The sequence below is a fragment of the Aythya fuligula genome, chromosome 8, assembly GCF_009819795.1.
Source record: "Aythya fuligula isolate bAytFul2 chromosome 8, bAytFul2.pri, whole genome shotgun sequence".
Classification (NCBI taxonomy): domain Eukaryota; kingdom Metazoa; phylum Chordata; class Aves; order Anseriformes; family Anatidae; genus Aythya; species Aythya fuligula.
In genome coordinates this window covers 10,860,627-10,887,366 of record NC_045566.1, presented here as the reverse complement: position 1 = coordinate 10,887,366, position 26,740 = coordinate 10,860,627, and the positions used below count along the sequence as shown (strand labels likewise).

The 26,740-nt window shown below is 41.5% G+C and overlaps 1 protein-coding gene across 3 annotated transcripts in view; it reads left to right on the top strand.

Moving 5' to 3' along the window:
• The window catches only part of ST3GAL3 (ST3 beta-galactoside alpha-2,3-sialyltransferase 3), a 164,644-nt gene that overhangs the window by 10,571 nt on the left and 127,333 nt on the right, over nt 1–26,740 (top strand). Inside the window, exons 2-3 of one of the 3 annotated variants that reach the window (XM_032192628.1) lie at nt 22,700–22,747; nt 24,803–24,928. The exons of 1 other annotated variant lie outside the window; for it this stretch is intronic. In XM_032192628.1, coding sequence (XP_032048519.1) covers nt 22,700–22,747; nt 24,803–24,928 — 174 coding nt within the window. The remainder of the gene's footprint in view (nt 1–22,699; nt 22,748–24,802; nt 24,929–26,740) is intronic. One more of the 3 variants, XM_032192629.1, reaches the window with a different exon arrangement.

Here is a 26,740-nt window from a genome sequence, read left to right as displayed (position 1 = left end):
TTCGTGCTCATGGGAAGGTCTTGTGGGATCTGGGAGTCTTGTGGGATCTGCTGTCAGATCTCTTCCTGAGAACTCCAGATGATGCACCAGGAGCTGCAGTATCCCTATCGCCTCTTCCTGCATGAACTGTTCTTTTCCCCATGATTTATACTCGTCTATTCCAGTAAGCAGTGATTTTTAAAAAGGCACGTTGTGTCTCCCACTTCAGTTGGAGTAGCATGTGGTACTGTGATTTTTTTTTTTTTCCCCCCTGAGGAATCGAGTTTTTTGCTTTGTCCTATTATTTTTTTTGTTTGTTTAGATGCTTTAATCTTTTCAAAGACTAAATGACATGATAGCAGAGGTAACGTGAATTGACTTTGGGACGTGCTGCAATGGAAGAGTTTCTGCTGAGCCCATGGTTAAGCAGCTCCCTCTCTGCTGGCAAGCGTTCAGATATGCTGGGAAACTTGCTCGTATAATGGATCCCAACAGGAAACTGATATAGTGTGAAAATACAGAAGCCTTCCTTTCCCTTCCGCTCCAGCTCTTTGGAAATGTTGGATTTGATCCATACCAGGCAGGCTGAAGTGTTTAAGTCCATACATCAGTTCCAGTCTTGCAGGCAGCCAGGTGAGGAGGCTGCGGCTCGCTGAGGCGTGCTGTTATTGCAGGTACCACTTGAGGGCAGTAGATGTCTGCTGCCTGACCCCTCACCAGGACTGCAATGCCAAAAGCTCTTAAGTGTTGGGTCAATGTTATTTCAGAAAATAAAAATTAAAAAAATCACAGCATTCCACTTTCCTGTGCAGTTACAAAGTGGCACCTGCCATTGTCTGGGTGAGTTTCAGTAAATACTAAGTCAAAAATCCCTTCTCCAGAGTTACTTGCTTTTAGAGTAACTTAATTTGGAAAGAACTTTGCTATTTGTCTAATCCAGTTGCCAGTACCCATTTTCATAATCTGATCAAGTCCCATCTTGTAACAGGTTTTTGTTCTTGCCTCCTGCCACTCCTATTCAGAAGGTATTTTTCAGCTTCATGCTAATACTTGGACTTTTATTTAAAAAAAAAAAAAAAAAGAAGTTGAAATTATCATACATTTCCCCAAAGAACCTGGGGAGAGTAGGGGAATGTTACTTAGTGGTGCAAGGTTCTGGGGTACCATGCTTGTGTTATTGCAGAGGGAGGGAAATCCAGACAAATCTGAAGTCGTAAGGAAACCATGCTTAGTTACTTCAGTTATTTTTCAGGACAGTTAGTTTAATTTAAAGGACTTTTGCTAGTTGAGGAGAAATACCTTTTCAAACCTATAAGCTTCTGGCACCGTCTTTCCAAGGCACTGAGCTTCACAAACTGATTGTATATGAAAAAGCACTCTAAGTCTAGTTAAAAGCATAAGTGAGTAAAGAAGATGGTGAAATAATTTAATTTTCCTATTAGCTTTTGGTAAAATTGACCTAAATGGATAGCAGAAAGTGTTATTAAAAAAAAAAAGTGATTATGAAGACACAGTGTGGTCAATATTTAAATCCTGGTAGAAAATACAGTTAAGTCATATGTGGTAACTATGGATGTGAGATCAGCTTGAAGATAAAAGTAGTTTTATTCTAGCAAAGCAGGATTAAATTTGGAAATTGGCTTGGGAAATAAGTTACAAGTGGGAAATATCCACTTCAGACTAACTCTGAATATTTATTTTCTCTGTTACTTTCTTACATTCTTGTTTTGAAATGCAAAAAAAAGCTTAATACTCTGGTTTTTGACTTGGGTTGATTATGAGAAGTAAATTAAGGGTAATCTGGGGTGGCCAATCAATCAGTGCCTTCTTGATTTGTTTGCACTGAGCCAGGGGCAGTGTATTGCTGGAGGAGGACCTCTGTCTCTATGTTAATTCTATTGTTTAAAACTGAGTCTTTTAACCTTCTCTCTCCCAGGTTTATATTCATATATTTTTTCTGGGTCTGTTTAGCCACTGTCACTGCAGTTTTAGTGGTAAAAAGAGATCTTTTACTAAATAGAACTGCAATATACCCTCCTATTAATTAATTTTTTTCTCCTTTGAAAAATTTTGGTGCTTTTCAAGAATAGAGTAAGACTTTGTGAATTATAGGATGATAATGGTTGGAAGGAACGTTGTGAGATCTCTAGTCCAACCTCCTGCTCAGCATGGGGTTGGTTACTGGTTGGGACCAGGTTACTTAGGTCTTTATCCACTCAGGTTCTGAAAACCTCAAAGGATGGAGACCTCACAGCCTTCCAGTACAACCTTTTCCAATACCTCGCTGTCTCGACTGTGAACAGATGTTTCTGTATATGCAGCCTCAACTTCTCTTGCTTCAACTTATGTGTATTGCCTCTGTGTCCCACCGTGCAACACTTTGGGAACCAGGCTCTGTTTTCCTTGTAGCCTTCTTGCAGGTGCTGGAGGGCTGTGATTTGTCTTCCCAAAGCTTTGTTTTTTCCAGGCTAAACAAGCCTCCTTCACTCAGTCTGTCCTCATAGGTCATGTGTTAGCATCCTGGTGTTTGATGATCTGCACAATCCCTTGTTTGTCTGTAGCCCTCCCCAGAGCCCAGGCGTGATGCATTAAGACAGAGGGTTCATTGTTTTTTAGAAGACTTTGTGGTTTGTTTTGTTTTTCCCTATTTTTTTCTGCTTCATGTCTGTTCAATCACTCTATGTACTTTCTTTTATTCATCTTCTGCTTCAAACAGCACTTAATCATGCATTTGTTGTACAGGAGGTGCATGGTGCCTACGTTGGAGCTTGTTGAAGATATGCCAGATGAATGAATGGACACTTAACATTGAATGGATGATACGAATGTGCAGCAACAACACAGGCAATGGCATTGCTACCAAAAAGGCTTTTGCTTCTGAAGAGCCTTAATCCAAAAGCAGTCACAGTTCAGGGAGTAGGAACAGAGGGATGAGCTGAAAACCAGGCATCAGACAGCAGGTGCCCTCTCTGGGAACCTGTTCCATGTTCCGCTACCTTCCTGGTGAAAAAGTTCTTCCTGAAGTCCAATCTGGACCTCCTGAGCTGTGACTTGTGGCCACCGTCACTTCCTTCCCCTGAAGGACTCAGAGGATGGTATGGGCATTGAGAATGTTCTCCGTATGTCTGCCTGCCATCCTGCAGGTGTCATGGATGTAGGCAGTGGAGTCCCAAAGGCAGTATGAGAAGTGGGGTATTCCGAGATAATCAGGGCTTTATTTTGAAGCTCCTGAGCTTGACAGATGGAAAAAGTCGAGGAGGAAAGGCAGTGACTGTTTGTGCACCACTAGTAATTTAGCCTCTGAGTACTTGACAAGCAGCTATTTAGTAAGCCCAGAATAACAAAGAACTGTTTGGAAGAGGATGGGTATCACAGACTGCTGTATAATCAGATGTCAAGGGCTGGTGTGAGGATGATGGTTGCAGGGGAGGCTGTGCAAGTCATCACTGGCTCCCCCTGGAGAAGACAGTGCTGCTGCTGATAGCTGGATCTGGGTGTGCACTGCTGCACCTGAACAGTGCTGCCAGCTGTTAATGAGGGGCACGTCTGGGTTATGACAAAAAACATGGAGATATTTGGAGTGCTGAACCCAAGTTTGATCTTTACTGAGGAGGCTGCAAATTTGGGTTTGCAACCTGTTTTGGGGGAGATGAGTGGCAGCAGCGTGTCGTTTCCAAAAGGATTAGCAGCCTTCATGCTTCCCGTGTGTACTTGTGTTTGTTGTTCCTAATCCCTTTGAGCATTTGTATTGATTATTCTGTCATCTTCCAACTTTCTGGACTTCTTTCTTCAAGATGAATCTAGTTCTGCAGTTTCCCATACAGTGCAGATGTTATTTTCCAAGCTATTTTTGAGGTAGTTTATTTTTATTTTTTTAGTCAAGGATCCACACTAAGCTCTTTAAATTTCTCCCATGAATTTCTTCATTGATTTTAAACCCTTGCAGTCTACTTAAAGCATTCCCTCAGCTGTGCAACAGGATGTGTGTTGTCCATAGTCTGGCATGTTGCCACTTCATCTACCTTTTGAGTCCTTTCATCCAATTGCTCGTAACTGCTTTGTCTTGCAGTGACCACACCAGCAGTAGCGGTTGTCTCTTTTTTTCACAGAAGCTATTTTTTGTTCTTTAAAGGTGAGATTTCCAAGGCACAGAAGTTAATGATCAGTGACAAACAACATAAACTCAACTATTAGTGAAAGAAGAGATAACTGAGTTTATTCCTCAAGCTTTCTTCTCTTAAAATAACTTTTATCTGTTCCTCCTAGCATGTGCCAGCGTATACCTTATAAAAAAAATTATTTTAAAAAATATACATTTGTAGTATTTCTGTTGCCCTTGTCTAGTGGGAACTATTGGAATGAATGTTTCCAGAAGGCTGCATGTTGCACTGATTGCTGGGTGGTTCCCTTCTTACATCCTGTACAGTGTGAAGCCTCATCTCTGGAATGGCTGTTGAGTCTCATAAAATGTTAGAGGAAATGGGGTTATTTGCTACCACATGGCAAATAAATCCCATGCAATTGCATGTTGGATGCTGTACTCCAAGCCAGGATTATGATCTCGTGCAGGCTCACATAAATCAGAAATTTCATCTTGAAGACAGGAGCTAGTCCATTATTTTTAATTCTTCTCTTCCCTCATGTTTCTGCAGCAAGGCGAGCAATTTTAGATTCTCTTAAAAGGCAGGCTTCAAAGTGCACTACATTTCTAGATGGATACTGGGTAATTGTACTAATGAGAATGATATTAAGTTGCTGTGATTGTAACCACCTAGAGACTTGGGCTGAATTAAAAAATACCTTATGGCAGAAACCATATATATCTCTTATCACTGCCCTGATGTTAAAAATGAGAACAGTGGTCTTGAATGGTGAATCTGTAGGTAATGCATTTAATTAAAAAAATAGAATTCATTTTTAACTGATAAAACTTCAGTTATTTTAATATTTATGTTGTGTATTTCCGTGCCAGTAGCTTGCGTTTTTGTTTTCTGGGCTCTATCTTTTAGCCCAGCTCCTTCACTGGCATTAAGAAACAGCCAAGAGTGAGAGCTGGAACTGCAAGGTAGTTTCCTTTCCTGTTGTATTACAGTTTGTTTACTTTTTAACATACTTGAGTAAATATTTAATTTGTGAACTGATTGTCCTATGCTTTTTTAACTGTAGATGAATATACTGTGCTTTTAGTAATGTTTATTTTCTTGATTATCTTATCTTAAATATTGCCACTCATTTTAGAAGCTGTGTGTGTTGTGTTTTTTTTTTTTTTAACAATGGCCACTCAAAATATTTTCCTTTATAGGAAATTGTAGAAAATAGCCTTGGAAAGAACTGCAGGAGGTCTTTCTCCAGGACTTTAGAAACAATATTTTTAGCATAATTTTATGCCAGCATATGTCAGAAGTACTCTATAAAACCTAGTGATGGAAACTTGGACAATCTATCCCAGTGCTTAATTATTCTTCCCTGTAGACAGATTCTTCCTCATGTCTGCCCTAAATCATTTTGATTGCAATCAAGTCAATGGTGAGCTTTTTTGAATACCCTCCTCCCCTTCTCAACATATGTTTGTGTGTTTTAGGTTAGTTGATAGTCTTCTTTTCAGTCTTGTTTTCTTAAATTTTCTAGACACTTATCGTTCTTACTGCTCTTTTTTAGACCCTGCAATTTGTCCATATGTTTCTTGGAGTGTGGTACTCCAGGCTACTATAATTTTTTATTTTTTGAGGCTTTGTCTGTATGAATGGAGTAGGAAATGTAGGTTGTGGCTATATTCTTGTTCACGCTTCTCAGTGCAAACACATTGGGGTTTCAGTATTGTGGTGCTGATTCAGATCAGCTTGCTGTTCACTATAACTCGTAACATCACTATAGTCTGCAGGAAGGGTACCATGACCCCTTGCCAAGATTCAGATATTTGTATACTTGCCATATATGTGGATGCCTTGTTGCTGTTGCCCTGGACTGTATAAAGCTGTGGTTCTGGGTCTGCTCCTAGTGGAAAGACGAGAAACCATCCTGTATGTATCCTGATGGGAAAGCTAACCTACTAGCCCGTAGGTGACAGTTGCTAGTTATCAAACATTCTAAACAGGAGACAAATATGTGTGTTTTTTTTTAGCCTGAATTAATTCTTAGAGTTTTGATGTATAATTTGAACTGTCTAAGGTAGGATTAAGACATCTGATTGATTGCCTCTGAGGAATGGCAGAGTCCTTTTCAGGTGCCTAGATCCGGTCGATGGTAGCTGCTTCAAAGTGTTGATTTTTTTCATAATATTGATTAATCCATCACAAGGTAAGGGATTCTGTTCTAATGTTGCTCACTTTGAAAGTTCTTTGTGAATAATGGAAGTTCAAGATTAAAAAGTTCAAGGGGAAAAACTTTAAACTAAAAATCTATAAGTTGATCGTAAGCAAAACTCCAAAAGCAAACCGCAGATGAAGTATCTGGTGATTCCGCACAAATCAAATCTGCCCTGAACAGGGAGAGAGTTTCATCTCTGTACAGAAGGATTTTATTGTTTCTCAAGGCAGGTGGTGTGTAGTTTCGATAAATGCACTGAAATGTATTCATCCACAGTTCGTTTTGGGACATTGACTGTAACCTCATAAGCTAGTTTAAATGTTCCATGAACTTATATGTTTTTTTTCTTCTTGCTGCCTGTTCATACAGGTATTGCATGGAATGCCTGTGCTTCAAATCAAGCTTTTTTGCCCTCTAATGCTCGTACAGTCGGTGCTTTTTCTACTTCCCCTTGCTTTCCACATGACCTGAGAAGGGCTGTATGTGCTTCCAGTTTCTGAATTTCTCCTCTGCTGAAGATCATCAGCTCAGCCCAGAGGGCTGTCTCTCCTGAAGTCCATAGCTTGTGTTGAATCCCCACTCAATACATTCTTCAGTGAATGGGTTTGGAAACTTCATCCCAAGCTGAAGCTCAGGGACTGTCTGCCTATCTCCCCATTTCTCCTCTTGGCTGTGCTGAATCTGCAATGTAACGCCGCATCCCTCTTCCAGCACGGGGCTAGGAAGTGGTCATAAGATATCAGGAGTAGAGAAGTTTGCCTGTGTTGTTACCCCTAGGGCCATTTGCAGGTGGCGTGTAGCCATCAACTGGCTTTTTGAAGAATCTGAGTGTTTGGATTTATCTGTGATGTGTGGCTGTTGGATGATGCACTAATTTTAAAAGCTAAAACCCCCCTTTGAAAGCTACTTTTGGCTTTACAGAAATGATCCCGATGTTGCTGTAGTGTTGACTCTCTGATCTTTAGAGGATAGTTTTTTATGTGTATATATAAAACTTTTTTTTCTTTGATTGGAAAAAAAAAAAAAAAGTCTTGGGGAAGAAAATAGCTGTATGTCATAACCAACCCCAAACCTGACTCTAGTGTGAAGAAACCAACAAACTTGAAAGATCTTGACAGGAAACCATCTAGTTGATAAAGCTATTTAGATGTTCTTGGTAGCTGTTCCTGCACTGGGTGTCCGTGATGGTCAGGGCTGAGGTTCATCTTGTGCTATTCTGCTCTGTAACAGTAGAGGGTACTGTTGTTGCAAGATACAAAACGAATTTTTTCAAATGTTGATGTGTGAGCATGGAGCTTGGATATTTATGCTTCTGGTATATTGGTCATTGGAACACTTGGCAAGTTGTCAGTTATCTTTGGGTCACCTCCTCATATTCATCCCATCTATTAATGAATTTAATAAGTAGTTTTATGACAATCTATTATTTCTGTTAGGTCAGTATGAATGTTTTCACATTATTTTTGCTGCCACAAAAAGTGTTTCAAAGATGCATTTTCTTATACAGCTTTCTTTTCCTTAAGTACCATGGAAAGACTGTTTGTTCTTTGCTCTAGATTGAGGCACTCATTATACTGGACAGGTTTGCGGAGAGCTATTCTTCTGGAGATGAAATTTTAAAAAGAACAGTGATGATTTGGGGAAAAAGCTGCAATTATTCCATCTCTTGTTGAATAACCTTAACAATCGTTCCTCTTCTGTTTTATTTATCACATTCTTACATAGTCTCTGGCCTCTGTTCACCATGGAGTTGTTTTATTTGAATGTCGACAGGTGTGCAGTTATTTAAGACCCGCTTTTAAGGAATGTTACTGCTTTGCCAAGGATTATTTGAGTTCTGTGGAAAGGACCTGAGCTTTCCAAAACTAAGTTTCTCGGGTTTTACTTACATGGTCTGTTGATTTTGGTGGCTAACCTGCTGTAAGTAACTGTGTACTTGCCTTTTTCTGGGATATTCTTGGTGTTTTTTGACTCGTACTTTTTCAGTGATCCAATTTACAACCTCTACCCTTGGCACAGATGTGGCGGTGGAGAGCTGCTGTGGTGTGCTGGGCCACACGGGATGAAAATTGCTTTTTTATTGCTTTGTTGACAAAGTACTGTGTAAGTACACCTTGAGGTCAGCGTTAATTTTGGGTTGGAACTGGTAATACTTGTGAGAGCAAAATGTCTTCAGGTTGGTCACTGCCCTGTTCCAGCTGTACGGTAACATTTACACTGTTGGAAATCCAAGTATGGGTGTATTTGTTGTTATGCTGTCAAGAAATGCTGCTTTGCCCATCAAATTTTCTGCAATTCTGAAATTCCAAATTCCATGGAGGAGCTTGTTGCTGTAGGAGATGTCACTGACATCGAATATATTGAACAAGTGCAGAGAAACTGCCTAGCTCCTATAAAGTAACTCTGGTTGTTTGCGGCCTGCATGCTGCTAAGCTGGCCGTGCCTCTGGAGAGCCCGGGGTAAAGAACAGTTTATTATGGGTAATAATTGTGACCTCAGCAGGATCATTCTTGGATTTTCACTCCTGGGCTCAAATAGTAGCTGTAACAATGCACTTCATTATGTTGGAAGGGAAATTCTTTGTAGGTGAACCCTAACCTTACAGTTATTGGATTTGTCCTGTGCTCCTCATAGGCCTCAGCTCTTGCTTTGAGGCTGATTAGGGCTTTTTGCCTGGTATCATACCACTGGCAGACTGGGAGGTTTGTCTTTCTTGCAGTTAGCTGGACTCCTCTGCATTTCATTGTTCTGAATCAGTCTAATGTGGCTGGAAGTACTTGCACTAAAACCACGAGATAATGCTGATTTAGAACAAGGGTGTTTCACTGAATCATAAAATAGTTGAGGCTGGAAGTCATCTTCATCCTCACAGTGAAATTACTTTTTAATTACGTTTCAATATAATTTCCTGGTTTGAATTTATTCCCATTGCCTCCTGTCCTTTCACTGGGCACCTTTGAGGAGAGCCTGTCGCTGCTGCCTTTACTCCCTCCCATCGGGTATTTATACACATTACTAAGATTCTCCTGATCCTCCTCTGCTCAAGGCCAAACAACCCCAGTGCTCTCAGCCTGTCCCATGGCAGATGCTCCAATCCCTTAATCACCTTAATGCGCTGGACTCGCTCCATGTGTCCCCGTGCCTCTTGTAGCAGGGGATCCCCAGCAGGATCCCCCCTCCTGCCTTTCCACAAGGGCGCGATGCTGCCTCACCTTTCTTCCCCTGCTTGTCCACCAGGGCTTGTCCACCAAGTCCTTCTCTGCAAAGCTGGTTTCCAGGGGGCTGGCACTCGGCCTGTGTGGGTGCACACAGTTATTTCTTCTTCCCAGGAGCAGGACTTCACTTTTCCCTTTGCTGAATTTCATGAGACTTCTGTCTGCCCATTTTTCCAGCATTTTTTTTTTTTTTTTGCCAGCAGGCCTGCTGCCCAATTCAGCAGCAGGCCCATATTTTCTGTAGTCTTCCTTTTACTCCCGATTTACTTATAGAAGGCCCTTCTTGCCCTTTTTGTCCCTCACCAGATTAAACTCTAGGCAGGCTTTGGCTTTCCAAAGCCTGTCCCAGCACGCTAGCACGGTGTCTGTGTTTTCTTCCCAGCTCACCTGGCCCTGCCCCTACCTTCTGTATGCTTTTTACATTTGAATTTTGATGGGCGCTCCTTGTTTGTCCATGCAGGACTCCTCCTGCCTTTGCTCTATTCCCTGCATGCTGGTCTGGACCATTCTTGAGTTTGAAGGAGGTGCTCCTTCAAAATCAGCCAGCTCTCCTGCAATACCTCTCTTCTCTCCAAGCCCTTATCCTATGGTGTTCTTTGAAGCATGTCCCTGAGCAGGCTGAATTCTGCTTTTCTGGAGCTCCAGGTTACGATCCTGCTATATGCCTTGTTTTCTTTGCATTGCTTGTGACGTAGCATTTGGTTCTGTGACTTCCCTGGCTTGGGCATCAGTAGCATTAATGCCCCAGGCTGCATTTGTGGTGAGCTGACTAGGTTGCATGCTTTAATCTGAATGAAAGATTTTTTTTGTATCTGAAATGCATACCTTGTGTGAACTAGGCAGTACAGCTCTGAGTAAGTGCTAAATGTTTTTTCAAAAGAATATTTTCTTTTGGTGTGTTCTTAAGTTATATTTACTGATAGATCTGCTTTAAATGTCTTTTGGTCTTACATACCCGTGCTGGTAGTGATGCCATCAGTCTCTGATTCTTATTGCTGCATGCAGTTTCCCTAGAAAAACTTCTATCTAGTTAGATGTCATTTAAATGTCTTCCTTGCTAAACCCATTGCCATCCCCTTATGAATGCCTGGAAATGCAGCTTAAATTTGCACTGTCTAGCCATGCCCTGACTTGCACAAGATCATGGTGTAACCCAAAGTATTTATTCATGGTCAAGCTATCCTGTATGTATCCAGAAAATAAAAACTGACCTGGAGGAGTTGACTGCACAACTAGCCTAGGAATTATATAGGCTGTTGTTTTCATACAGTTCCAAAATCTGTTCTCTATCCACATGTTCCTTAATAAGTTTCACGTAGCATGGGTATGTCCAAGGCATAATGGGATTCTGGCAAGGGATCCAGCTGCCTTTTCAGAAGTGGTTTTCTCAGTGGAGTTTATCTAGTACCTTTCTTCATGTTCTGCATCTTCTCCCCATACCCTGTTACTGTAAACAGTGGCACTGTCGGGTGGTATTTAAGGGGAGTGCACATACCACTCTTAAATGCCGTAGTTCAGACAACTGCAGAATAACATCCTAGTTAGTGTTCATGGTCAGCACAGCTGGTAAAGTGCTGGCAAAAAGACTTACAAAGTGATTTGAGAAGGCTCTGCTTGCTATAAGTCACTACCACCAAATTAGCTTAATTAAAACCAGCTGTGGGAAAGTGGTCTGCTGTAACTGATAAATCTCATTTCCTTCTTTCACATGTCTGTGGGCCTGGAGCTGGTGATAACTGCCTGCTTGGATGCAGTGAGGATCTTAAGGTGGTTGTAGTTCCCTTCCATATGTGCAATTTTGAAGTTGGCCCTAAATCCAGCTTTTGGCTCACATTTCTCCATATGGAGACCTTGGCCTCAAAATGCTAGGGCTTGTGTATCACACTGAATAACATCTATTATGGCTAGCGTTGCCATTACTTGATTTGGTTTGGGAGATCTCGTGGGCATGTTTGTTTTAGTATGGTTGAGAAAGAATGTCAAGGTTATTCAGGCTGAGAAGGATGCTCTTTTAGTAAAGTTTTAAAACCTTGCAAAACCAAACAAACCCTCTCCCCCCACACCCCAACCCCAGGCTTTACAAACCACCAGCTTAAGCTGCAAAGAAACATTTGGTTGGTTTTCTCTGGGTGATCAGACCTTTGTGTTTTGTGACCTGGTGCCCCAGGCTTCTGCAGTAGTCCTTGTTCATAGGATGCCCTGCTCACTGCGCTCTCTCCTTTTCCTGTTGGCTGTTCTTTTGTGCAGGCGATTTCAATCAAACTGATGGCCAAAAAGTTGCCAATATAGCTGGCATATCACAAACCAAGAGGCTGTTTTTCTGTTTCTGATTTGATCCCAGACCTGCCAGTGTCGAGCTGTTATTTTGCCAGTCAAGTATAGTTGTGGCAGAGGAGGCAGCTGTTTAGGATAAGGTTAATAAAATGGCTGTTGCCATTTATGAGGAGTTCTGCTCGTGGAGTAATCCAAGAATGGTGAAACTCTAAAATTTGTGAATCCCAGAGAGTCGATGAAATCCTGGCTGGGAGCACACTTCAGCAGGTGGCTGGAAATGCTAATGGGGAATGGGGTCTGTTGTGGAATGCTGTGGAGGGCTTGTCTTCCTGAGATCCCAATGGGTTTTCTTTGAGGAAATTGGGTTCCTGTAAGAATGGGTGCTGGCAGCTCTCAGTTTCTGAATTGCAGCTTTTGGTGAAGAGGAGTTGGCGATTTCACATTAACTTTGTCAAAGCCACTCAATGCTGGTGATGCTGGTACTGCTGGATGCTTGGTTACTGTTCTTAAGCAAGCTGCTCCTTCGCATTGATGGGTAGATTAAAGTCATGTATTGATCCATGGCGTGGGTTTTTGTTGCTGCTTTTCATGTTTGTTTGCTCTTCTAGGGGTGCTGAAAGTCCTCTGAAAGTCTAGGTGGCTGCTCTAAAGAGCAAAGTTAGCATGGGTGTTTGAGGTGTGACTCAACACTGAATTGTGGCACATCTGATGATCTGGACCTTGAAATTTCTGGTGTTCATTTTAGAGAGATGGGAACAAAAACGTATGAGTGGGTGTTTGGTTTCACAAGCTTGCGAAATTTAGTTAGGTGCTTAGAAGTTTATGTCCATTGATCTTAGACTGGAACCAATGTTTCTTAGTATTTGACCTTCTGTGTGCCCTTGAATCTGTTCTCTCACTGGATTGTTTTTCTGCCAAGTCTTAATTTAAAGAGATTCATTGTACTTTTATACATGGTGTGATGGGAGGAACGCTTTTTCTTTAGGTAATCTCCAGCTGTATTTGTCCAGGGACTAGGTAGTGTGATGATGAACTTCCTCTTGTGCTGCTGCTGTTTGAATAACTTCTTCATTGTCCTGCGCTTTCTGCACATGGAAACAACCTGCTGGCAGTATCTAGTCCATCTCGGGGTTATTTTTCTGACATTTTGGTGAAGCAAGTGATTTCCTCAAATCAAACGCTTTTGTAAAAGAAGGTAATAGGAAGTGAAAAATCTATATATGCACTGTTCAAAGTTACAGTTTGTGTGTGGGGTTTTATTCCCATCTGCATATGGGAGTTTTCATAGTCAAGCAGATACTCAAGGAACAGCATAGCATTTTTTGGCTTCTAGGATGCACAGATGACTTCTGGAACATCTTAATTTCAGATGCATGTGTTGGTGTTTGATTTAGGACATGGTGTGGCTTTTGGGTGGAGGTAATGCCTTGTGTGGATCAGCTGCTGTGGCTGCAAGGTAAAGAGAACCTGGAGTCACAAACTGCTCTTCAAAGCATGGACTTTGAAAGAAAACATGCTTGGTATCTCCCTATATATATCAATTACCTCTAAAATCATGTACTGTGTAGGACCTCTGAAATCCACATTTTAGAACATGTTTTGGAAACTTAATGAGTTCTAGGGTTTGATGGGCCAGAAGCCTCTTCAGATTTTGGAATCAGTTCTGGTGATCCTGTTTAAAAAAAAAAAAAAAAAATTTTGTCCCCAAACTGAGGGACCAAAAAAGCAACAGTGAAAAATCAATCCAACATTTCTTTCTCTTCATTATCACCTTTCATGTGAATAAGTAGTCTGGTCTGTTCTTGTAATGCAGAAGTAGAACGTTGCCATTTTGTAGAGAAGATGCCCATACAGCCCTTGTATTCAGGAGTTGTTTTGCACCCATGCACTTTTCTTGTACCTTACCCCCTCCTGCCGTTTGTTTGGGTTGTGAGCAGACACGAGAGATGAGAAGTGTCACAGTAAAGCTGTCCATATGGACTTGCTGGCAGTTATTTTGGCAGCCAGGCCAGATGTATGCTTTAAGGTTTTGGGAGGCTTTCGACCACTGGCTCGCTATCCGAAGTAGTAGATCATTTTCAAACAAACCCAAGAATGTGAGTTTCCTGATGGAAGTATTTATATTTCTGGAGTACTGGTTATTGCTTTTGAGGAAGGGGAGGTTTCTGAGAGCTAGCTCAGAAGCCAACATGCAAAGAAAGTTTTCTTTCTATACTGAGGACAGAGAGGAAAAAATCATTGAACGGCTCCAGTAGGCATGAAAAGAAGACCAGAGCATTAAAAGAATTGTTGTCGTAGTTGCTATTAATTGCATGTAGGTATTTTTCTGTATGTAAAGCGAAGTTCATGTGCAGCTGCCTCCCAGAGCTCTTTGAAAGCTGTGAGAGTATCTGTAAGCTTTAAGATACTGTCATTAGTACAATTACTGGACTATGATTTAAGGTTAAAAGCCCATGTGATACTTTTACTCAGAAACAAAATACAGCTTCACTTCATATTGCTGTGATTAAAGTCTGATACAACCACTGATGCTCAAGAAAATGTTATTGTACCGAGCTGGTGCTGTGTTCTTGAACCACATTTTCACATTTGTTCCTGTGTACTTCCAGCTGCCAGTATCCATTTTCTGCCTTGCACATGCTTCTTAAGCTTAGAAGAGAGACGTCTTACTGTTTTGTAATTTATTGCATGTCCCGCTTTGGAATTTGGGTGTATGAGTGACTTCTTGGTGCTACAGTAATAATTGAAACCAAAATATAAGACTTGGCTTTGGATGATGCAATAAAAATAATTGAGTTCCTTAAAATGCCGAGAAACTGCTTGGGATTCATTAAAGGGTTTCTCCCTGTCAAGAGAACCTCTTGGATAGCAGCTTTATTGGTGCAGCTTGGCCTGCTTCTTTTCCTGACCTTCCACAGTAGATCTGTCCCGCATCTAGTGTCATGTTCCTCAGAGCTATGTTCTCCTTGAACTCCTGCACCACGTTGGACTCCCCTTTCCCTTTGCATCTGGGGGATCTCTGTCCATCCCATCTGGAAGGAGCAGCCCGTGAGGCCAGGGCAGTCGGCCATCCCCTGGGAGAGGCAGACACAGCAGGTACCCAGGAGGTGCGAATCCCACACGCTCAGAGTGAAGCATCACATCGTCCTCATGCCCAGGGTTGGTTGTGTTGGTCGTGGTGTTGCAAAGATGTGTCAGGGATCCAAACAAGCCCTGCTCTTGTGAGCAAAACATACCAACGCTGCCTGCTATTAAATGGTTGTTTGGGCACCGCTGAAGACAATAGCAATGTAATATCCTTTTGAAGCATTTGCCAGCTGGCCCAGGACGCCACAGCTTTTCATTCAGTTCATTCACTGCAGAATAAAGAAAATTGAATGCTCAGAACGTTTGAAAAATACATCTGTTTGGAACATGAGCGTTGTTTCTTGTTTACTTAATTTGCCACTTCATTACAAACGTCCTGATGGAAAAGGGACGATGCGTGCCACAGCAAGCGTGACAGTCGGCGAGGCTCCATGAAACTCACGAGGGAGATGAGATTGTACGAGGCCCTTCAGGCAGCATACCCCGAAGAGATGTATTTTTGATTAAGCGAAGGGATGCTGAGAGCTGAAAGAGGATTGCTCTGCAGTTCACAGTGTAACCGGTAGATCTTGGTGCCACCGAAGATTGCTGAGACAAGCGACAATACTTAGCTATATCCATTCTTAGCTCTGAAGCCTTTTTCCTGAGGCTCTTTGGAGAAAAAGCAGGCTGTTTATTTCAACAGTTCAGAAACTCTTTCACCCAAAGACTCGTTCAGGGCTGTAGAGTTACAGCAAGAGGACCCAGTGCAGTTGTGCTCTTGGTTGGTGGTGAGTTTGCCAAAGGGGAGAGCTGAGAAAGGACACCCAGGGCAGAAACCACATCTGCTTCTGGACCCCTCTGTGTCCAGCTGGCACGGGGAACCCAACCATGCCAGACAGGAGCCAAATAGAGCAAATTCAATGAGCAAGGAGTGAGGGTTCAGCTGTAGGCTTGGCCATGGAGTCATCAGTCTATGAAAAGGGAGTGTCCTTGAGTCAGCCACAGAAACAGAGGAAGAACCTGCATGGCCTGCTGTAGCACCTGGGTACTGTATGCCTAAAAAAAGCTGCTATTACACAAATGAGGATGGTATGTGCAGAGATGCTGGCTAGAGCTAGAAGGGAGAAGCTTTTCAATTTGGTGAACTGCATAAGTGAATTGATATTTACATCAGAATGTTTTCTCTATTTTAATTATAATTGTTTTATTGTTTTATTCTCAAATTAGGGTGATTGTACTCCCACAGGTTATATTATGTGGATCTAGCATGAGCACATTCCCCTGTCTCTGTACTAGTGGCACAGAGGGCCAGCATCCAAACTTAGTGTAATAGAAACAAGGCTGCACTGCAGCAGTTTATTAAAGTACAAAATCCAGAATTCATTGGAAATGTTCTTTACAATCAGATGTTTCCTGTTGCTGAAGATTCATCCTGTTGCTGAGTGACTTTTCCCCTCCTATAAAGGGAATAGGTTTGAACTTCGAACTCGGGGCTGCTATCAGTGGGAGACAGCGCTGAGCAGAAACTGCTCGTGTGGTTTGCCTGCCAAAACTTGCAGCCCCTCTGGTTACTGCTCTTAGCGTGCACAGCTGTGATGAGAAAGTGGTGCCTGTGCTGTGAGTCTCATCTCAATATATTCCTCATCTCACACATTGTAGGTGTTAGGATACCTGCTCAAACAACATGCTTGCAATTGTAATTTCTTGTGATGTGTCAGCATGGGAACGCTACCTACTGTTTTTCAGAGTACCTACATAGGAGCTGAGATTACTGGTGAGGGCAGTCCTGTATACATCCTCTGTCCTCCACTGATGCTGTGACAAGTGGTGCACATGGAGTGTTGTAATTAGTGCCTTGAGTTTTGAATAAAGAAGGTGAGCAGCTGTGAGGCTGTGGCACTGGAGATGTTGTAGTGACTAGTGGTCCTAAGACAGAGTCATCTCACTGTATTTGGAGAAAGGTGAAGTATCAAAATTGCTTGTGCTATAGAAGTAAGTTTAGTAAAACAGAATAAATGAGGTGGGAGATACAATACTTATGCCAAAATAGGATACTTGATAAATGCTGTCCGAATAATTTATTGTTAGACTGGGTAAATGACAGCTCTTCCCTAAATCTGTCTTCAAGTAAAACAAAGAATTAGGAACTGAAGAGTAACCTGTCAAGTAACTTGTAAGTGCAGGCAGCATTGTAAAAATCAGAACATAACTTATAAAATATATTTCCTCTTATGTTTGGGAGAAGAATGTACTTGTCATCTGTTTAAAAAAGACAAACTTATACCATGCTTTCATTTTTATGTCAATATCTGCTTATATTTTTGCCTCTACATTTATATGTTCTTAGTTGGGTGTTTTTAAGGTGTTCATTCTTTTAATAGTCGCACACTGGACAGGATTTATTTTTGTGTTGGTACTTTATCTGAATTTAAAACAGTATCTTCATTGTTCTCAAGATGAAGTTGTGTGTTACAAAATCTGAGGAAGAGTGTTTATCTATGCAGTATCTCTGGGAAACAGAACTGATTTAGTTCCCTTCAATTGCTTGGATGTAAGAATTATCTAGAATTTGGGTAGTCATGATGACTGTTTTTCTTCCAAATACTTTTTCCTTTTGAGCAGGAGATGCTCTGAGGTGGGTCATCTGGCCAGAAGAATCTCCACAGTAGTATCTTTCTGAGAGTGCACTGCATTTGTGAGCTTCATTTTCTGACTAGGTGAAATATGATATTTTTTGTAATTACTGGCCACTTCTTTCTCTAAATTACAAATAATTTTTTACCTTAAGTATAGGAAGTTTGCATCATAGAAAGTTGTTCTTAAATAGAGAATACATTTTGATTGCTAATGGGGTGTTTGATCCTATCTCCCTTGAAAAAGGGAGGCAGCTGAATGACAGACCTTTTCTGTAGTGGATAGTCTTCTCATTCCATGCTACAAAAGCAGCACCTAACATCTTTCTTTTCACTCTCTCAATCAAAACTTTATTCTTGAATGTTGTTACAGCAATTGCCATCCCCAGTGCAGGTGGTGGAGCTCTGCAGGATATCTGGTCTCAGGTCAAGCTCTGGAGGTAGAAATCACATTACATGTTATTAAATATAGGCTGCAGTTCTGTAGGAGTCAATCAGTGTTTCTGGAGTGCAGGGTTATGGAATGAGAAATTTAAGTGATCATGCATACAAGAAATAAGTGCAGACCTCAGAGCCTGAGCTCTGTAAGAGGATGTGCCAAATTGCAGCCTTATGTTGCTCTGTATTATTGTATTCCCTGTTTGGCTAGCTCTGTGGAGCGTATTACTGTAATGGTATGTGATATTGAGGCTGTGTTAAGCCTTTATTATTAAACTCTTATAACTCCTCTGGGACTAATGGTTTTTGGTTTCTCAGGACCACTTCCAAAGCAGCACGCAATCTCTCTTTTTTTTCTTTTTTTTTTTTTTTTTTTTTGCCAGGGAAGTCTGTTTATTGCTAAAGTCTGGTTTTGTTTTGTTTTTTATGTGAAGAAAAAAAAAGAATAAGAGAATTTATTGGTTCTACTTCATTGGTTCTCAATAGGATGAGACAAGTATCTACAAAAATGCTTGCAGGGAGAATTTGTAGGGGGAAAAAAAAGTGGTTTCCCAGAGGGAAGCTGTAAAGAGTCTCGCTGAAATTCTGAAACACCAGTTAAGTAAACTTACAGATTATGTTTCCTTATTAAACATGGATTATATTTGCCATCACCATTCTGTGTTGCCACTGTGGATTTTCATTTTCAGAGCTGTGTTTTCATCAACGATGAAATCAAAGCAAGGACAAGTGTTTGCACTGGAAGTTGGTCTGTGTATTTGCTCTTACGTGGGTTCAGTAAGCCCACAAGATTGGGCTCTAAGAGCTGATTCCACACATCTCCGCAGAGTGCAGTACCCAGGCAGGATATTGGATGTTTATCCTATGGTGTCTGCGGCTCTTTCTTGGAGTATAAACTTAAGCTGTTTTCCAGGATGATCTTGTTTCTGTGTCTCCTACAAACTCTACAGTTTGTTGGTCAGGATCATCGCTCCTTTAAGCAGACTCAGATCTTCATTTATTTTTCTTTCATTGCAGATGGAGGTGTTGGGAAGCTGCAGTGGTGGAAGGTACAGTAGCCTGTAAGGGACAGTGGTCAGATAGCTGTATGCTGTCCAGAAATGCCTTGAGCTAGGCACTGTGTGCAGCAAGATGAGTAATTTCTAGAGTGGAAAGGGGTATGTACATGTGAGGAGGTGGGATGAGGGGTCAGGGACTTCTGAAGTGGGACCTTAGCCTAGAAATACAGTCAGCCCTCATACCTGGGAGACTCAAGGCACAGTTATGATGTGGTCCAGGTAAGTGCAGCAACGAGGGAAGCCATCTCCATTTTGCAGGACTTTCTTCACTTCAGGGCAGAGCTGTGCAAATCCAGTTGTGTTCCTTCAAAGGCAAGCTCAGCTGTACGCCCAGATTGGAGTTTGAATCTATTCCCAGAGCAGCGCTGGGTCTGTCTGCAGTTTGTCTGGGAACTCCTGGTTCCCAAACCAGGCGGATCCTGTATTGGATCTGTCACCATGAGCTCTTGCGTGGCACTCCACAGCTGTAGTGGAGCAAATCCAGGTAGCTCTGCCAGCCCTGGTTTTCTTGGGGTGGTGGAGCAGATTCACACCTTGCTCTGATTTCAGGTGCTGTAGCTGGCTGGTGGGTGGGAAGTGACCCAATGTGTAGGTCCCACAGCAGCTTGGACCCAAGGTGACCCAAAGCAGCTCTGCTGTCTGGCTGGTGAGGTCTCAGATGTTATTCCTGGCACCGAGTGCCTTCTAAAAAAGTATTTCTTCTGTCTTTGTCTCTTCTGATGGTTTGGACCAGATCCAGGATTACATCTGGTTTATGCTGTATCTTGTGGTTTTTTTCTTTCTTTTTCTTTCTTTTTTTTTCCTGCTCTAGCTACTGAAAAAATGATTGAAGCTAACGTGAAAACAGATGTAAAAGGCTGGCATTATGGTGAGTGCAGCCTTAAGCTGTGCATGTTGGCAAGTTATTGGGTGTCAGGTTTCATGATTTGAGCATGAAGGCTGCTCTTCAGTTGGGAAGGTAGAAGAAAAAACATTTAAGCTGCCTTATGGAAGGAGGTAGCTGAAACATCAGAGGCTGCTCCTTCAGACATGAGCACTTCTTGGCACCTAGACCAAGGGTGTGTGTAAGTGGGTATGTTTTACATCGTGTCTTATTAAATTTTATTTGCCTTTGAAAGACAGAATGGGCTCAGGGGCTTGGGGGAAGGCACTGTGTGGGCCGAGCAACCACTTTGCTTCTGAAAAAAAGTCTAGAAAGCCCAGAGGACTTTGAACTGAGTGATGTCTGGAAGAGATTTGAAGCTGGAAGCAAAAACCCTGTTCTTGTGTTTGTGAAAGCAGGACTCTGTCTTTGCAAATAAATCAGACTTGACTCAACTGCTTATCAAATCTCCATCAGTTTATTACAAAAATCACCTGTAGCACTCAATTTCATTGCATGTGAACAGCTATCTGGGTGGAGAAAAGGTGATACAATGATTATCCTCTCAGCCCTTTCAACGTTTATTCCTTCCTTTCTGAAGCGTTAATGTCAGAAATAAACACTGTTTTAATAAAGATCTGTGGTTTGGGGAGGCTGACTGTAATACAGGCTATTCTCAGTGAATCTGGTGTTGAAACTGAAACTAATAGTCACATGGAGAGCTGAATTGGAAAAGAGAACTTGCATCCTCACTCTGCTGGTTGTGTTTGTTTTTGGGAGGATGCTAATGTTTTCAGTTAAGGAATTGAAACATTAAGTACAATCATTGCAGCCTGCAAAAATGGTAAGTATGGGGCTTGCAATGATTTTCAGCCATTCTTAGATAGGTCCTAACATTTCACACCCAGTGGCTGAATGCAAAATATATTGGGGAAAATGAGTGACATTTCAGATTGGCATTAACTACAATGCAATATTTTACATTGATAAAAATCTCAACAGTTTTTTACAAGTAGAGCCCCACAGAGATGCTTCAGAATTAATTGATGGCAGATGAATTTAACACAGTTAAAAAGAATTAAACCCCTTGCTATTTAGAATAATATAAAGATGTCTGAATTTCACTCCCAAAAGAGGAAATACAGTTGTTAAGTCCATCTGGATTTTTATTTTTATTGGAATAAGTTTTGAGACTAGTAATCTTTTTTCCCTATTTTTTTAATGTTACTACCACAGTGTTGGATCTGGGACAAAACAGGCCTCTTTTTTTTATTATTTAATATTATTTATTGTTTTAAATCCATTTAGATGAATGGTTTTACTGTGTTGATTTTGGAAACCAACACCTTCTTATTGAATTTGTAAGATTTGGGAAATGAGCACAAGGATGAAATACAGTATAGAAAACTCCAGGGGTCTGTCCTATGTCAAATTACTGTCAGCTGAATTGGGATAACTATCAGTGTCTGTGGTTGTCACCTGCCCAAATGCAAGGTGATGCTGTTGGGAGCTTAACCTCCTTCCAGAGTGCTAAATCTGATCGCGATTGTGGTTTTTGCCTTGTGCTGAGGGCTTGCACTAAGGCAGCTGCTGTGATGTTGCAAGTGATGTGATTACACTTGAGGTCTAAATTGCAAAGAGAAACTGAGGAATTCAGTCCATTCATTTAGCTGAAGGTGAGAGGCAGTTCTGCAATTAGTTGCTGTGCCAGTTTAAAGCTTCTCACTGCATAGTTATTAGTGCTTTCACGGCAGTCTGTTCTTCCCTGTGTTTGCACACTGGCAAGCTGTCTCTAAGTTCTGGGCCCGATTCTGCTCTGTTGGTGGTGGAGTAGAATTCCACGAACTTTCTGCTTTGGTTTGGGATTGGGATAAAAAGGATGGCCAACCAGGTGGCTTACTACCAAAGTAATTGTTATTTTATCTCTAGCAAGAATAAAGCTTGAAGAAAACCAGCACTGAGCATTGTACCATATGGCAGCTCCACTTGGTGGAGCAGAATATCAAACCATTACTGATAAATCTTGCAAATGGGTTCTAGGCTGTGGAGTGGTATATGAGGAAAACGAATGCTTAATAAAGGAGGCTGAATCATGTGAGCTAGATGCACGCAAGCAATATTTGTTTCTACATGGCCAAATTTGAAGTTGTTTATCTAAAAACTAGGAACTAGAAAGCACAAATGCAGCACAGTTTGTCCCATCATACGTAACAGTGACTAAAAGTCTCGGTAATTAGCTGGTGAGCAACAGTCGCTATTGTGACCGTGGCAAACAGTGTTGATGTGCTCCCCAGATGGCAACATAAAAGGGTGTCAAGTAGAGGTTTTACTTCTTGGATATTTCGTACACCTATTGCGTTAGGTGAAGGATGTTGATGGCTTGAAAGTGTGTGTGTGAGAGCAACTGGTGTGATTGAAGATGTGGAAGACATGCCTTATGGTGAGAATGGCAAGAAGCACAAAGTACTTGGCTTAGCAAGCAGAGTGTCAGGAAGAGCTGATCTTGAAGTGCCGAAATGGGGACAAAAAGTTCATAATAAATATGGTAAGAAAGAACTGTGAACTCTGCAGTCTAGCAGTGAAAAGCATGTTATGTTTTGGCAAGGTCAACCAAACTCATTTACTTTAGGCATGAAATGAAATTATTTTTAATAAATTATAGCTACTTTGTTGGGTAATGACATCATGATTTGTTGGGTTCTCCAATGCTCCAATACTGGGTGCCTGTTGTCTGTCTGGCTGGTGAAGAAGTTCTTGTGTTTCCTGGTGGAATGGAGCATAAGGAATTACTAAAGTAAAATAACAAATGTTACAGCAATGGTGCTAAGAAAAAGGGGAAAATGAACTTGTACTCTTGTGTTACAGATTCAGTCGTTCTTTCCTTTGACTCCGTTGGACATACGATAGGCTCAGGTACAACCTTGCCTTCTTCTCTCTCTCCCAGCTCGTGACAAGGCCGCTATCTGACGGGGCACGGTAGCCATGTTGGGAGGCAGGTAACCGAGTCAGCCTCTGGGGGGACCAGCTGCCCAGCCACGCTGGATAAAGAAAAGAGCTCCTTTGCTAAGTCTAGTGGAAGCATTAAGGGTCTTAGCACGACACGGGGATTAACACGTGGGACCGCTTCCACCGCCCGGCTAGGAAGATGACCTGGCCACGTTACGTGCGGTCGTGGTGCGGCCTGTTCTCATGCGAAAGGCATTAGGATGATGTCACCCACCAGCTGAGGAGAAACTGCTCCACGCTACTGGGAGAGTTTCTCAGCTAAATAAACAGTTGAGTTATTTGGAGAAAGACAGCAGGAATGGTTCCAGGAAGGAGAAAGCAAAAGGGTCACGGTTCAACAAATAGGGCTGGAAACTTTTTTTTTTATTTGGTGGAGGTTGACCAGCATTATCAAACCACAGTGCAAATGGTGCCCGACCTTATTTCCTTCGGAACCTAAGCACGACTTTCAATTAAACAGAACCAGAAATCAAAAAAAAAAAAAAAAAAAAAAAAAAAATCCTTTGTGTGGGAGGTGCTTCATGAAGCCAGTAACTATCCATTTGGCTATCAGTAAAAAAATAAGCTGTAGCCAAGACACACCATAGTGGGCACCATACTCAATAAAATTTAATTTGCAGTGTATGTATAATGATATGTGAACTGCAAGGGAAAGCTAAGAATTACTTTTTATAACTTTAAACCCCTTAACACTTAAAGGATGTGGGTACTTACTGTCTTGGAGAAAAGAAAATATAACCCTAGGAAAGGTTTCACATTTTATCTTAATTGGTAGCCTTTCCTCTTAGGTTCATAGGAGCAACGTGCTGCCTTCCAACATAGCACCTGTCTTCTGCCTGCACACTTTGAAAGAGAGCTTGCTGCCTGACACTAATGGCAAAGCTTGAACACCCAATTCTGGTTTACTAACCCCAGAGCTAGTGGTAGTTACTTGCTTTCTTTATGATGCCCCAAATGCTTTCTGCTATCCCTGCATCTTGCTTTAAAATCTAATACCTGGAAATTGATCTGGTGTGGGTGCATGGTCTGATCTGGGAGAAATTTAGGGTGCTGAGTGTGGAATGGGTATGGTGTGCTAATGGGGAGAATAGGACCTCTCTTAATTCCCTTCTACTAATTAATATCAATCATAACTGAAGTGTGTCATTGCCTGCTTCCTTCTGCATTGGATGATGGTTTCTTTAGCCTGCAAAAGTAGGGGGGGAAGTTGCATAGGTTTGGAATAGTAAATCTCTGAATAAAATTCAACGCTATATTTAATTTTGATTAGAGCTGAGCAAGTCTGAATCAGCGTACCTTCACTGGAGTTATGCTGAATTGATACTGGTACAGCGAAGAACAGAATTTGTCCTAGAATAAAACTTTGAAATATTAACATTTCTTCCATAATACTTCTTTGGCTTCTAACTCATGCGATAACAGTTAACCCTGTGGAGAGCTTCCAGTGCAGGGTATCTATAGAGTCAATCATAAACATTGTTATGATGCTACCAATAGGGTGGTAAATTTATTTACGAAAAGTAAGCTCAACTGCTCCGTGTTCTGTGGAGTACTGACACCAAGGAGTGTGGGAGACGAGGCTAATGTGAGCCAACGGACTGTCTGGGTCTACTTTAAAAACACCGGTTTCTGTTCTGCTCGTGCATTGCAACCCAGGCTTGGATCGGTTAGGGATAAGGCAGTAAAACTTGATCTCTTGCAAGCCTTTGCACTGCAACTAGATTGAATTTCTTCACTGAAGAAATAAAAAAACAAAACAAAACAAAAAAAAACTCTTATTTGAGAAGGGAGGCTCATAAATGTCCCAGAAAGCTGTATGTTTATTGCCTTCATATTTAGTACTTTGCATTCATTGTGCTGGAAACCAGATTGCTCTGAACTGTATCCGCTCTGATATGTGTAATAAGATGTGAAGACGTGTGGTGTCTATCCAACTGAGGGGTAGCTTTCCTTGTTGAACAGGAAGGAGAGAGAGAAAAACTGTGGCAATTGTGCTTCCGCGGTCCATGCCATCTCACCTTGCTGCAGACCCAGGAAAAGACAGAACCCAGAAAGAACCAATGGCAGCTCCAGACACAGCCATTCCTAGTAGGTGATGTTTCAGGTTGGGGTAAGGAGGGGCAAAAGGTACATATTGTGAAACATAACAATACCTATACTTCTTTTATCAGTCAGAATTGAGACAGCTGTGAATAAGTCTTGCTGTTAAGTTTTCATGCTGTTTAAAACTAATAAAGTGACTTCTATTTGCATACTAATCAGCTTTTAGAATTGCTCTTTTGTAATTGTTACTCCTACCTTGTTGCAGCTTCTGTTTTTTTTTTTTTTTTTGAGTTAGCTGTTGGTACGCATCTTGGTGTTGCCCTTAACTCTTTGTGCCATGTGCAAATCTTGGTTTTCAGTGAGGCTGGAAATCTGGCCGTATACTTCTCAGGCTAATTATACTCTTTAGGTTGCTCTGCGTAAGACTTCCTGAACTCCGTGTTCAGGAAAGATCATCTGGCTTTTAAACCTTAAAGTACCCTTTCACGGAAGATTATTAGCCCAGAGGGCACAACAGTCAAATATGCCCAGAGTGAGACAACTGTCTGAGGCTGATGCTGTGGTCTGGCTTCCCCAAGCCCACATGTTTTTATGATTATCTTCAAGATTGCCCTTTCCCTTGAAAGATAAAGTTTGAGCAGCAGAGATAAGTGTTTGATATGATGTTTAGGCCAATGCTTCAGCCAAAACTGTTTCAGCAAGGATGATTTCCTGCCCTGAACTTGGAAACGTTCAGCAGGACAGAGGCTGTTTGAATAGACCTAGATTTCATCTGCTTGCAGTAAAGAACAAATGCTCTTTCCCCAGGCCCTAGTTGCTTTGTTCTACTTTGTTGCTAGCAAGTCAGACATTGGACCTTGGAAGTCAGATTTATACCCTCACTGTTTTAAGACTTTTTCTGCCTCCCGTGTCTGAAAGCAAACTAGTAAAATTTGTCTTTGCTGAGCCTCATTAGGAAAAAAGTGCATTGAAGGTATAACTTTCCCGTCTGCTAATGCACTTGCTGGGAAAACGTTATGATGGGCTTGCACTGTTGTTAGATGTATTTGGTTGCAGTACTGGCAGTACCTGTTGTATAGCAGTCTTGACAACTACCGAGTCTTCAGCCTGTAGTTGCAACATCTCTGTTCAAGCAACCAAATGTTAGTGAGGCCTTGCTCAAACTATTTGGAGTATTTTAACTTGCTTCTTGTTTTTATTGCTTTTCTTCTAAATTTCATTCTTGGCCCTTATCAAAATTATCAAAATTTTGGCTTGACTTAGGTATGGAAGATGGGGCTTTTACAATTTAATTTAGAATAGCCTATCTACTGCAGCTCATGTGCTTGTGAAAGCCCACGTGTGAGACCATGCCTCCAAATGCTGAATTTGGAATAACAGTACAGTAATCAGCTGTTAGTTTAAATCTCTGCTTATTTAGGTGTTTGCTGCTAGTAATTTTTTCTGCTAAAGCCCTTCCCCTTTTTGATGGGAGAAGCTGATGGAACTACAAAAGAAACTTTCTTTCATCTGTTGAAGATACTCAGATAATCACATTAGGAAGGAGAATAACCCAGAGTCTGTCCTTCTATACAACACCAGAGTGAATTTGGTGACTATTTTGGATCCTCCTGCATTTTGGATGGAGAGTGGCATGGATGGAGGCCAGAATAGGAACACAACTGAAATTGTCAGGCATTAAGTTGGCAGAATAGTGACAGATTTCTAACATGAAAGAAAAACACTGGTGAGTTGCAGATCACTTGCTGTTCTTTGGCTTTCCCCATGAGAATCTGGTAGCACAGGTGGCTGCAATTGAAAGCCCTGTTGAACTGTTCCAGAAATATCCTTCAATCTGCTCACTTTGGTTTCTAAGTT